The sequence below is a fragment of the Sinocyclocheilus grahami genome, unplaced genomic scaffold (genome assembly GCF_001515645.1).
Source record: "Sinocyclocheilus grahami isolate Dianchi unplaced genomic scaffold, SAMN03320097.WGS_v1.1 scaffold155.1, whole genome shotgun sequence".
Taxonomy (NCBI): Eukaryota; Metazoa; Chordata; class Actinopteri; order Cypriniformes; family Cyprinidae; genus Sinocyclocheilus; species Sinocyclocheilus grahami.
Genome location: NW_015505334.1, coordinates 834,508 through 847,700, shown reverse-complemented (window position 1 = coordinate 847,700; position 13,193 = coordinate 834,508). Strand labels below are relative to the sequence as shown.

At 36.2% G+C, this 13,193-nt stretch overlaps 1 protein-coding gene across 1 annotated transcript; it reads left to right on the top strand.

Annotated features, from left to right (window-relative positions):
• Positions 1–339: 339 nt before the first annotated feature.
• LOC107592645 (coiled-coil domain-containing protein 92-like) lies at positions 340–4,587 on the top strand. Its single transcript, XM_016282183.1, has 3 exons — positions 340–846; positions 2,831–2,963; positions 4,224–4,587. The coding sequence occupies exons 1-3, from the start codon at positions 835–837 to the stop codon at positions 4,385–4,387; spliced, it is 309 nt and encodes a 102-aa protein (XP_016137669.1). The 5' UTR covers positions 340–834; the 3' UTR covers positions 4,388–4,587.
• Positions 4,588–13,193: the final 8,606 nt, after the last annotated feature.

Here is a 13,193-nt window from a genome sequence, read left to right as displayed (position 1 = left end):
TTCACATGTAGTGGACTTAACGACATCTGCTATATAGGGGAATAGTAAATAGTTAAATGAGGGCATATGGGGAGCGATTCCAGACATTCTGGCACGAGACAAACCACCAAACACTCGAAAAATGCATACAATACATAACAAACTAAAAATAAAATATCAACTTAAAATAAATTAAGTCAATACACATACTCTTGGTTTGAGTTATACAAACAGAGAACAGTGCTAATTAAATATTCATGAAACGCCGCTCGGCCAATCAAATTCGAGGACTGGAACTAAACGTTGTATAATTCAGCTGTACTTCAGCTCAGTTTATTGTAATACATGACGCGCCTTAGCTTAATGTGCGACTGCAAAGAACCACTAGAGATGCACGTATGAGATGGGTTGTGCAGTGGAGAGTTCCTCAGAGCCTCAGTTTCCTCCTCCAGTTGCATCATTGCCCTGGTACTGAAGGAGCCGCTTCCTGCCGTCTGTCATCGCGAGGATGAGGATGAGGATGAGGATGATGCCGTTCAGTAGACGCAGGACGCACGAGCGCTCTTGAGCCAGATCACTTTAATCGATCGTGACATTGTGGCATACAACAACTGTACGTTGGCCAAGATAACGAAGGATTGAAATCTCGGCTTTCTCGCGAAACCTCTCCCGTTATTCTGGAGCAGAAGTCCCCCTTTGAGATGTGTATTGGTCTTTTTTTTGAAGATGTCGTCATCCTGTATGTTCATGGCTCGGTTCTTTGAAGGGCAGAGATGTGGAAGTGAAGGAGCACGAGCACGTTCATTCTCTTCATTATAACGCCTCATCTGTTGGATACCAATATAAGCCACGCTAATGGAAAATACGGTGAGTGCTGGATAGTATGCGCAGTGTTATCGAAGGCTTTTATGGCCATGTTATATGGGAAAGTGACTAATCAGGAACTTATTGACATTTAAATGGTTTACAGTGAGATGTAGTTGTATTACACAACGTGTCTGCGAGCATGAATTGTTTCACATCTGTGGTGTTTATAATAAGCACAATAACGCTCAGAAGTTATCACTTAAGATCACGGTAAAACCAAATGTTCAAATTATCCATACTAAAAAAATGAATTTATTTTCTAAATGATATTGTAAATATTATACAATTAATATAATCTGTACACATATTTTGTCAAGATAACTAAAATGTGTTTAACAACCAAAATAACTGGTTTTATTCAAGTAAAAAAGATTATTTATTATGAATGAATCAATGTGACTGTCACACCAACATCATTTTAAGGGGTCAGATCAGAAACTACGCAAAAATTAAATTATTTTTTTTAAATATATTTTTTTATTAAAGTGCATTTTTCTTTGATCTTTGATGTAAAATACTTACATTTAAAGAATTTATTCAAATAAATTCTCTATTGAGTCATACTGTTATAAAATGAAATTAGCATCAACTCACAGTTTGTGACTATTTGTATAACCGACATGGGCATAGAATGATATAATAGGGTTATAGGAATATATTATTAGATAATGTAAAATAAAATAAAACAAACAAATAAATACATACATAAATAAAAGCAGAATTTTTGCACCACAGTTTCAATTTCAGTGACATTTTGTCCCTTTTATTGGCATTTTGTACCCAGCCCTCATTAATTTGCTGACTCTAGTGTATATTTCAGCAGAACTGCTGCTGGAATTCATGGGGCCCAGGACCAAACTGGACCAAACTATTGGTGCCCAATGAGTAGGCTATACTATAAGACAGTGCTTCCCAATCTTTGTCCTGAAGTCCCCAAACTGCATTGCATACAACTACATTGTAGATGTCTCCCTAATCAAACACATCTGATTAATCTCATCAGCTCATTAGTAAAGACTCCAAGATCTCTAATGTTCATGTCACATATAGGGTTGTATTGGTATAATATTTTCACTGTATGATAACCATCACAAAAAATATCACAGTTTCACGGTATATGGTACCATACAATGTAATTTGATATTAATTCATTTGTAAATATTTCAGGTGCACGTCAGTTTTTCTAGGAAGAAAAATCTCTCAGTTGGAAAAAAAAATCATCTAATGCTGTAAACTATGCACTCTAAAAAATGCTGGGTCAAAACAACCCAATTGCTGGGTTTGTCCCTATTTTACACAGCATTTTTTTAGAGTGTGGGAACCCTCTCATTTGATACATAAATATAATATTACTATTACAATTATGAATATAATACCTAAAACGTATTATATTAATTTTATACTTATCATATTTACTAATTATATATAGCCTATTATATTCACACTCAATTAAAAATGCTGTACAGCCTACAGTACAAACATTTAAATTGCACACAAGGTATTTTTTCATAAGAACTTGTCTTCACGACTGATGGCATTCATAAATAATGAACAGGTTAAGTAAATAAGCACCTTTCTAGTGATTTTTTCTAGCTAACTAACAAACTATGAACATCGATCAACTTTTCTGAGGTAAGTATAACATTTACTCTTTTATTAAATGTTTTATTCGTACCTTTACTTGACTGAAAGAGGAGAGGCAGGATCCAAATGCTAGCAGTGTGAGGTTTAATAAAACAAGAGGTAATCCAGGGCATAACCAGGAAACAAGAACACAGGGAGAACAAGGCAAAGGAAAACACGCTACAACATAGCAAAGACAACAACTGACAAAGACTAAGGCTAACACGGGGGTATAAATACACACAGGTTAACAAGATAACAAAAGGGTGGAGCTAATCAATTACCTAGACAACTAACAAGAGGGTACCATGGAGACAAACGGTTATATACTGTAAATATCCCTGTGTTTCGTTTGGTGAAGGGGTCACAGGTGGTCTCGCTGGAGCAGCAGGTGGAGAGTGTGGAGAGGAGCATTGTGTTCCTTAGACAGGAGCAGCTGTCTCTGCTGCATGGACTACATCTGGAGATCCTGTCCCTCCAGAAACGCTGTACAGGTGTGTGTCATGACCATTCCCACAGTACAGCCACCTGCATTTGATTTTGAGTAGTTGTACACACATGAAACAACGCACATAATTGAATTGAGCAACATTTCATTTATCATAAATCACACCTAATTGGATGTCATTCCAAATATAATGTTAGCACGCAATTTAATTGTGTTGTCATGCCCTAGATGCACAGATCCAGTGCAGAGGAGAGCAGGGTTACGTTGCTCTCTTTGGTGGCACAGGCTCCACAGAGAGAACCATGGGTCAATAGCTTCCTGTCAGTGCAGGGTTTGTGTTTCCCCTCTCAGTAATATAGGACACGGCCTTTCTACCTGAACATTGCTGGAAATGTGCTGAGCCTGCTAGTGCAGAAAAACCAGCACACTGCATATTCATCTCTTTGCTGTTCTGCCCTGTAGAGCAACCAATCATACTATAGTTTAAAGCCTTCTCAGTATCTACAACACAGGAAATCTGTTTTTCTTTTGCAACCCTTTGATACATACACTACCATTCAAAACTTTGGGGTCAGTAAGATTTTTTTAATGTGTTTAAAGTCATACTCAACATTTATTTAGTCATAAATACGGTAAAAATTGTAATATTGTAGAATATTATTACAATTTAAAACAACTATTTATTTGATCAAACATCCATTTTAATATATTTTCAAATGTATTTGATTCCTGTGATTGCAAAGCAAATGATGATTTGGTGCTCAAGAAACATTTCTTATTATTATCAGTATTGAAAACACTTGGTCTGCTTAATATTTTTGTGGAAACCATGTTTTTTGGGGAGAGGGGATTCTGTGATGAATAGAAAATTCAAAAGAACCGCATTTATTTGAAAGAACATTTTTGCAACATTGTATGTATATTTACTGTCAGTTTTAAACAATTGAATGCATCATTGCTAAGTAAACGTATTAATTTCTTTAAAAAAAAAAAATCTGCCCCCATACTTTTGAATGGTAGGGTAAATTATATTGTTTATTTTAAATGAATTGGCTTTATTATTGCTTTATTTTACTTTTTATTGCTTTTACCTCCGTAATCTGACACATGTCCAAATGAAATGTAGGGTGGGACATTTTATGCACTAAACAATTAATTGAATCATATAAATTAATTAATTCCAAATCAGTACTAATTTAGAACTTATGGCATGATCTATAATGATTCTGGAATGTATCATTTTCAAAATGTAAAAAAAAACAAAAAAAGGCTCAGAAATAACTGTGTATCTGTGTGTTACTTACAGAACTTACACAGGAACTCAACATGAAGCCCCCAGGCAGGAGTGAAGCAGGTGAGCTCTGTTGCATTCCAAAAATGTTGTTTCATGTATTTGTGAATGGAGTTTTTGTATTTTTAGCACAGGTGTTCAGTTCAGTACACAGCAACAAGAACAACAGCTATAGCTAGTATTTAGGTTCTATGCTGGTAGATATTGATATTTGTTACTAGATCACATTTGAAAGACTTTGGCATACATGAAAACATATTAACTCTGATAATAAATACAATTATCCATTAGATACTTCTTTTGTTGTTACAATTCCATATAATTTGCTAAATTCTAGTGATTAGATTTAATGCAAATATAGTGTTTTTAATGACCATGTCTTATTAATGTGATAATAATTTATCTAAAATGCTAACCAATCACACATTAAGCGGCCACACAATGTACAAGCAGGAGACGACTCCTCTCCGTACTGCAGGTCATCCCTCTCTCCTCCAGCCTGACGCAGCCTCATCCTCCCACAAATTGATCCTGCCTGCGTTTTCGTCTACGCTTGCTGCACATTCCCAGTGGGGGTGTCCAATTACAGCATGTTTTTTTGCTGAGACAAAGTTGGGCAAGGAGACAGAGAGGAATATCACAAAAAAACTGAGAATAGAAAAGAAAAAAGAGATTTTTAAATTATAATCAGAGGTGGTGAGTTTTAAATCTGTTTGTACAAATGACTAATAATTTAGTAATCAGTTACCACAATATGAATTCATGGAATTTAAACTGCTCTTAACACAATCCTGCATTTTTATTATTCAATAGCATAATACAGAAGCAACACCGCTGGATAGCATTCAGCCACAGTAGTAAAGCAGTCAAATAACAACTTGGTTTTTATATATATATATATATATATATATATATATATATATCCTTATAAATATTCCACTGCACAAACTAAAAATCATGTGACACTGAAAACTGGATTAACGGCTGCTGAAAATTCAGCTTTACATCACAGGAATAAATACCTTTATTTTAATGTCTTCTCTACTGCAACAAAGCTGTGGCCTAACTGCAAAGTTTCCAGGATCAAGGTTGTTAGTGTGATATTTTTTTTCTACAACAGTTCAATAAACAAGAAGTTAATATTGTGTAACTTATATTTAAGACACAATATTACCAATATTTAATGTATTTGTGCTCTGCCAGTGAAGATAATTCCAAACGAAGGTTTAATAAACCTTTACGTTGCTGAACAACACATAAATAGCAGTTGCATTCCTGAATGAACTATTGTGTCCAAACGAATTAGCTGATTGAATGATTCAATGAGGTCTGTGTACTTTTGTGTCTATTCATTTTTTTGTTTTTTTAACCCAGAAATAAAATATGGAAAACGTGTTTTTTCCTTAATGGTTCAAACACTGATGAATAGAGTAAGCAGACACAAACTAATTTTAATTTTTCAAAATTCGTATTTCATTAAAAATCATAAAAATGCTTGTTTTTTAATGAATATAAATGTTAAATTTAGTTTCTAGCTTTTTTTACTGTCTCTATACAGATGGCCTAAGCTCCCTCTCGCGCTACTGACGTGGCTACCTCTAATCTATTTCTTTATGAAAACCTTTGGCTTAGATATTTTTGTGATCTTGATAATTGTTCACGCCTAAAAAAATTACATTATTACATATGTCTTTGCATTTAAATGTATCCAGGACCAGTTCTACGGGAGTGTTAGGGGGAACGAAATGAAAGCAAGAGCACCTCAGTTGAAGCTGTAGAAATAGGATATACTGGCGAAACATATTTTCCAGACGCTCCAGTGTGTTTGAACTTTGGAGAGCTTCAAAGGTTTCTATTTTCAGCGTGGAATCACTGACATTTCTGTTGATTTCTTGAACAAAATGGCTAAGCTGAGGCATTAAGTTAGAATCCATTCACCGCTCAAAACACCACAGTTTTGATCAGTGCTGCACGCTCGGGAATCTCTCATTATAACAAACAAAAAAAGATTTAAATAACAAATTCACTGTGCAGTGTAGAGCTTCATTGATTATAACGGAACTTTTGGAGATAGCGATAAACTGAAATGAGTGACACTTTTTAGTGATTATACTCTTTGACTATAATCCATTCAGAATTTGAATAAGTTTTGTTTTTCATGATGCTACTAAAAGGACCAGTGACCTCTCACATGCTGCAAAGTTTTGGGAGTGACATTCATATGTCAAAAATATGTCAAAAGAGATGTACATTAAGGCTAGAGCACCCTCAATTATTTCAGAAGCACCCTCGGTGATTTGATTCTGGTGACCGGGCCTGCCTGTATCTGGAGAAGTAGGAAAAATCATAATCTTATTTATTTCTATGTTATATTTATACAGTATATTTACCCCATATATTAAAGCCTCATGTGTAGCGCTCGTACTGAACATGCATTGAGCGACCATGCATGGTCCTCTCCAATACCGTGACCCAGATAGCACACAAAATTATGACTAAATTATACCCCAATATTTAATTTCATGATGATAAAGTTCCCAGAATTCTGCAATGTCTATTTTAAAATCATATAATGTAATGAATTAGGTCTCTGCATTGTTCCAGAGACGGCTCTAGCGGGAGAATTAGCCTACTTCTAATTTGGCCAAAGAAAACTTGTAAAATTTACATTTTTCTATATTAATTTGTGCATTTTGAAAATTTTTGTTAAAGGTGCTAAAAGTCATTAAAAAAATCTGAAAAGAAGTCAATATTTTACTTTGTCGGGCAGCGTTTTGTGTGTACAGTTCTAATTTAAATTTAAAAATACAACCACCATTCTTTTTTCATTTTATTCAGTCATGGTTAAAAAAAAATGAATGGACACAAAAGTACACGGACCCAATGATTTACTTATGTCGCCACCTACTGACCTAACAATGTATCCTACAGTCACGGTAAAATACACATTGCCAGTGCACATAATAACAGTATGTTCAGAACGCAGATACACAGACAAGTAAAATTTACATTTTTCTATATTAATTTGTGCATTTTGAAAATTTTTGTTAAAGGTGCTAAAAGTCATTAAAAAAATCTGAAAAGAAGTCAATATTTTACTTTGTCGGGCAGCGTTTTGTGTGTACAGTTCTAATTTAAATTTAAAAATACAACCACCATTCTTTTTTCATTTTATTCAGTCATGGTTAAAAAAAAATGAATGGACACAAAAGTAGACGGACCCAATGATTTACTTATGTCGCCACCTACTGACCTAACAATGTATCCTACAGTCACGGTAAAATACACATTGCCAGTGCACATAATAACAGTATGTTCAGAACGCAGATACACAGACAAATGGAAGAGTGAAATATTTAATGCTGAAATCATTTTATTTCTCACGGACAGGAAAAATTATCTTCTGAAGAAACTGCGGTGCATCAAAAATAGAAACAGGGCGTGTTAACTGATGCTGCGTTGTGACTACCGAAGCCTGTTTACAATGTTATACTTCTTTGCTGTGAATGATTTTTCATCTGAGATCAAACAGATGATCAGCATGTTTTGGATGTGTTAGTTTAGTCTTCAAAGAAGCCCAAAGGAACAAACACTGTTTGATGATGGAAATTATTTCATAATTTACAAGCATATTGCTTGCACAATGTGAATATTAAATGAACAATACTCATCTTTTTTTATGTGTATCACTTCTTATCTGCACAAATGCTTTTGTCAACTGATTGCTGTCAACATCTCAGTTTCATTACACATTCTATTAAAAGGGTCAGAGGCAGCAAAAAGTGAACTCAATGAGGAACAGTGGAGAGATCAGATTTAGGGATCGGATAACACAGCATTTTCTATAGTCACATCATGATTCATCTCAGTCTGGATGCATGGGGTGGGACTGATAGGCTGGCTGTGAAATCAGGACAATCTGGACAAACTGATGTGCTAGTGTAGTGCAATAAAATAGAAAAAACACACACACAAGTGAGACAAAAAAGAAGGAAAGATGTTGAGCTCACAGCAAAAAGTCATCAGGTTCATGTGGATCAGGTGTAGAATGTCTGACACTGATTCCTATAACTCATTTTTGGTCTACTTAGCCTGCCATTTTATCTGAAAAACATTACATTAATGTGAAGGTAAAGATGCCTTCAACTGGAAAATACATTTTAGCCTTCATTTGTTTAATTATAGTTAAATGACCTGTTAAACACCAGCTGCTCTTCCATGCTTCGAATTAATTCTATGACACATTTTCTCACTCATAATTTACAGTATATAGTGTCAGATACATGGAATTTACAGTAATATAAGAGTGATTTAAGATTTGTTAATAGTGCTCTATACTTTTACATTTATTGATTTAGTAGAAACCTTTTTCCAAAGTGGCTTTCTAATGAGAATAAAATTATTTACTTCACATTTGCTCTATGCTTTGAGGGCACAGTAGTCAAGCATGCTTAGGGAGGTCTTGTCCTAGACATTCAATGTGTCTGATAACCCTGAACAGATGGCACACCATGCCAGTAGTCAGACCAGAGTTGAGATTAGTTGATTTGGATTTGGTCAGTAAATCCCGTAATCCTTGGGAACAGAAGAGCCTTTTGTCTACTTTCCTCTCCCACATCCACTTACCTTTTAGATCGCAGATTAGTTAGGAATTTGGTTTTACGGCTAAATCTGATTTTAGATGGAGGGCTTGTTCATATTATTCATGCCGGTTTCAAATCACAAGGTAGATTATACATGATACTTCTGAGTCTTCACTTTTTCTGGTTGATGTTTATGCTGCATGTAAAACATGGGCTAAACTCTAGATGTGAATTACAGGGAGGTTTGATTCCCCTACTTAAGGCTTGAACTCACCACACTGTCAGTAAATATATACTGAACAGAGGGTATATGAATCCAGACACAACTTTATTTGGACACAGGGCGAGATCAGGAGAAAACAGGTGAGTATAGCAAGCATAAACTGAATGAGCAGAGTATTGATGACGAATAGAACAGTCCTGCTTTGTCTAATAGATGGCGATAGAGACGGAGAAGCACACACTTCAACAATGGTATCCTCAGGTAAATAGTAACTGGAGATATCTTTGAGAACAGACATAGGAGTCCCAGGAATCTTCACAGAGACCAGGTAAGTGAGTCTTTCCTAGTTCAAGTCCAGGCTGACTGAGGCTGAGGTGTGTGCTTAAATAGTGTGCCATGACATTGTAATTGTTGACAGGTGTGGGTAGTTAATATTCGGGTGATTGGGAGTGCTGGGTAGTGGAGGTGAGAGAGTCTGTTCGATCTGTGACATTACTCCCCTCTACATGGTACGCTCCAGCGGACCGAGGACCCCGACGTCACGGTGACCTACCCCATGCTCGAGGAGCTGGACGATGAGGATGTTGTTGATGGAATTCTGTGAGAAGAGCTGTATCTAGAATGTCATCTCGAGGTACCCAGCATCTTTCCTCTGGGCCATAATTCTCCCAGTCCACCAAATATTCCAAACGGCCACCACGGCGTCAGGAGTCCAGAATTTCCTTGACGGGATCCTTGATGATCTGAGGCGCAGGGGGCTCGTCACTGGGGCCAGGCTCTGTGGAAGAAGCAGATACAGGTGGATGGTAAGGTTTTATCAGGGAGACGTTAAAGACTGGATGAATCTTATACTGTGAGGGGAGCTTGAGTTCATATGTGACAGAATTAATGTGACTTTTGCCCCGGAATGGACTGATGTATTTGGGACTTAGCTTACAACAAGGTGGGCACAGACGAATGGTACCTCCGATGGTTCACCTTACCACAGGAACAGCGGGGGCTGGTAGCCAAGTATACATAGGAATGGTGTAAGGCCTGTTGATGGTTGTCATCAAATTATTAATTTTTTTATTAAGACTGCAAAACATACAACATACGGTGAACACAAAACACAAAAACAGCAATAGAACAGCAATGATAATAACAGCAATGAAAATAAACAGCAATGACGATCTGAATAATAGTAGTAGTATTAAGTAGTACTAACATGCATAATAATAATAATAATAATACTAAAGATGGTGATGATAACAATAATTCCTTGTGATGACGGCAACTGTAATATCAATAATAATAAAAGTAATAATAATAATAATAATAATGATGTAATAACAATAGTAATAATAATAATGTAATAATGACACATACCCAACACATACCACACCTATCCTAGCTTCTGTGTCAGTGTACAAGGGGTTTTTTTTCTTCCCTTTCACGGTAAGATTACTATATGTATGTATGCCTAAGCTGAGTATGCCATTTTTAACAACAGTTTGGTTGTCGTCAATTTACACGATCGCAAATCGGTTCAGGAAGTTCCGGAGTACCTTGTTCATGAAATTCTGGAATACGGAGGGGCCGTTGATCAGGCCATACAGCATAGCCCGTTACTCATAGTGTCCAGCTGGAGTAATAAAGGTGGCCTTCCACTCGTCCCCCTCACGTATCCGAATGAGGTAGGTGCTTTGAAGGTCCAACTTGGTGTGAATGAAGGCTCCCCAAAGTTTCTCTAAAGCAGCTGGGACGAGGGGAAGAGGATATCGGAAACTTTATTGTGATCTTGTTGAGTGCCCGGTAGTCAATGTAAGGCCGCAAGCCTCCATCCTTTTTGCCACGAAGTAGAACTGGAAGCAGCAGGAGAAGTGGAAGGACAGATGTAACCTTGCTTGAGAGCCTCGTCTATGTACTCCTCCATGGCCTTCTGTTCGGGTATGGATAGGGGGATAGACACATCCACGGGGTACTGACTCACCCGGTTCCAGGTCGATGGCACAGTCCCATGGTCGATGAGGTGGTAACTTGGAGGTTTGCTCCGGGCAGAAGACATCTGCGAATGAGGCATAACAGGTAGGGATATCCACGGATTGTTTATCTACTGGACTCTCAATAGACGTGGTGTTCACAGGGACAATCAAGGGTGACTGAAGAAGTCATGGAAAACAGGTACGAAAGCATGTTGGCCCCCATTGCAGAACGTTTCCAGTGGTCCAGGATGTTTTCGGTTGATGTTGTATCAGCCAAGGATGCCCTAGGATGATCGCTGTGGTGGACTCCTCCAGAACCAGAGGGATGAATTTTTCTTCATGCAGGCAGCCAACTCGCAACGTTAAGGGTTTAACTTGGTATATCGTACGTACCTCTTCGGTTTAACACTCTTCCTGTTACTGATTGGACCTGGTACGTGACAGGAGTGTGAGTCTTCTTGAGCTGTAGTTGCCTGAGAGAGCCTGGCTGATTCGTGACACACACAGGGTTAAAAATTTAAGAGTTTTTAAAAGTACATATACCAAATGTTTTAATCACACATATTACACACGTGTTTGTTTGTTTTTTTGCCAGCGATTTACTTTACATTTGCTCTATGCTTTGTGGGCACAGTAGTCAGGGAGGTCTTGTCCTAGACATTTAATGCGTCTGATAACCCTGAACAAATAAATTAATACTTTTATTCAGCATGGATGCATTCAATTAATCAAAAGTGACAGCAAAGACATTTATAATGTTACAAGATTTCCATTTAAAATAAATGTTGTTCTTTTGAACTTTATATGCATCACAGAATCCTGAAGAAAAAAAAGTATCAGTTTCTACAAAAATATTAAGCAGCACAACTGTTTTCAATATTAATAATAAAAACAATAAATGTTTGGAGTAATGATGCTGAATTTTGCAAAATAACTTGACAGTAAAAGATTTAGTAGCAGCACCTATTTACAAACTGTTCTAAAGATATTTACAATTGTATTTGTCTTTGCTTTATTAGATCAGATGATAATTTTGCTTTGAATATTGAATGTTTTAGGTTGTTAAAAATCCAAATATGAAAAGCAGCCCTCACAGGGATTGTTACTGAATGCATAAAATGTTTTCCTTTCATCTTAAAATTGTGTCTAATTTGACACAGCCCTAACAAAGTGATATTTGCTTCACTCAGGGTCTGAAACCTTATTTTGTAAATGTGTATGCATATGCCTGACACTATTTAAAAGGCCTATAACCAGTTTTTGTATTGTATCAGTGTAGAAATAGGGAGGATTTAGAATGCAAGTAGGTTGAGTTAGACTGTGTGATACACCATATAATCACATCCACTAGTTAATTAATAGATTTCTGTTTTCAATTGAATGATTCATCTTGGAAACATATTTTTGCTTATGAAATGCTTAATCGTTCTTAAGTTCTTTATAATTGTGATGTTAAAGAGATAAGCAATACTGCCTCACAAGATGACTTCTAACATATTTACAACATACATTTTTGAACATTGTGGTGAATTTGAAACATTTATCCATAGATACAGTACATGCAATATCTGTTTTTTTTTTCCTGATGTTATTTTGTAGTCCTCATTCCATGAGATGAACAGTGTGCTAATTAAGTGTCTTATGTTGATTTTATTTGGCTTTTTTGTCCTTAATAGAATAACCTGTCTTCCCTTAAACTGGTAGAGGTTTTAAAACCACTATTCGGTTGTCTTGTTTTTAAAGGAGAGGGATGAGACTAAATTTCATGGGAAGCTACAGTAATGTTAACACACTGTATGTGCATGTTTGGACAATACCAGACATCAGTGTCCTGTTTCACAAACATTTGGAAAGTCTTGAAATGTACACAGTAATTCAAATCTCTGACAACCCACAGAAAATTGTGCAACAATAATGTCGCAAATAAATCATCCACTGTTTACTCTATATTATATGATTAAATGGGTTTATTAAATCACTGTGTCAGTCCTTATTCATGGTTAGTCAACATGTCAACATCATTGACTTTAGAGAATAAATATTGTTGCTAATGTTAATGATTTCCTCAACCCTCCAAATGTGTCCTATACAATATTTCAGGGGTATAAAATCCTAATCACTGATATGTAAAGCCATACTCAAAAGGTACATTTAAAGCATGTTTTATTACCAAACAGCAGAGAACATACTGGAAATATGTTGATGACTCAATTTC

Excerpts from the sequence above, each read along its gene's own strand:
- LOC107592645 (XM_016282183.1), top strand. Across the intron at positions 2,964-4,223 it reads CCTCCAGAAACGCTGTACAG|AACTTACACAGGAACTCAAC; the intron begins GTGTGTGTCATG and ends TGTTACTTACAG.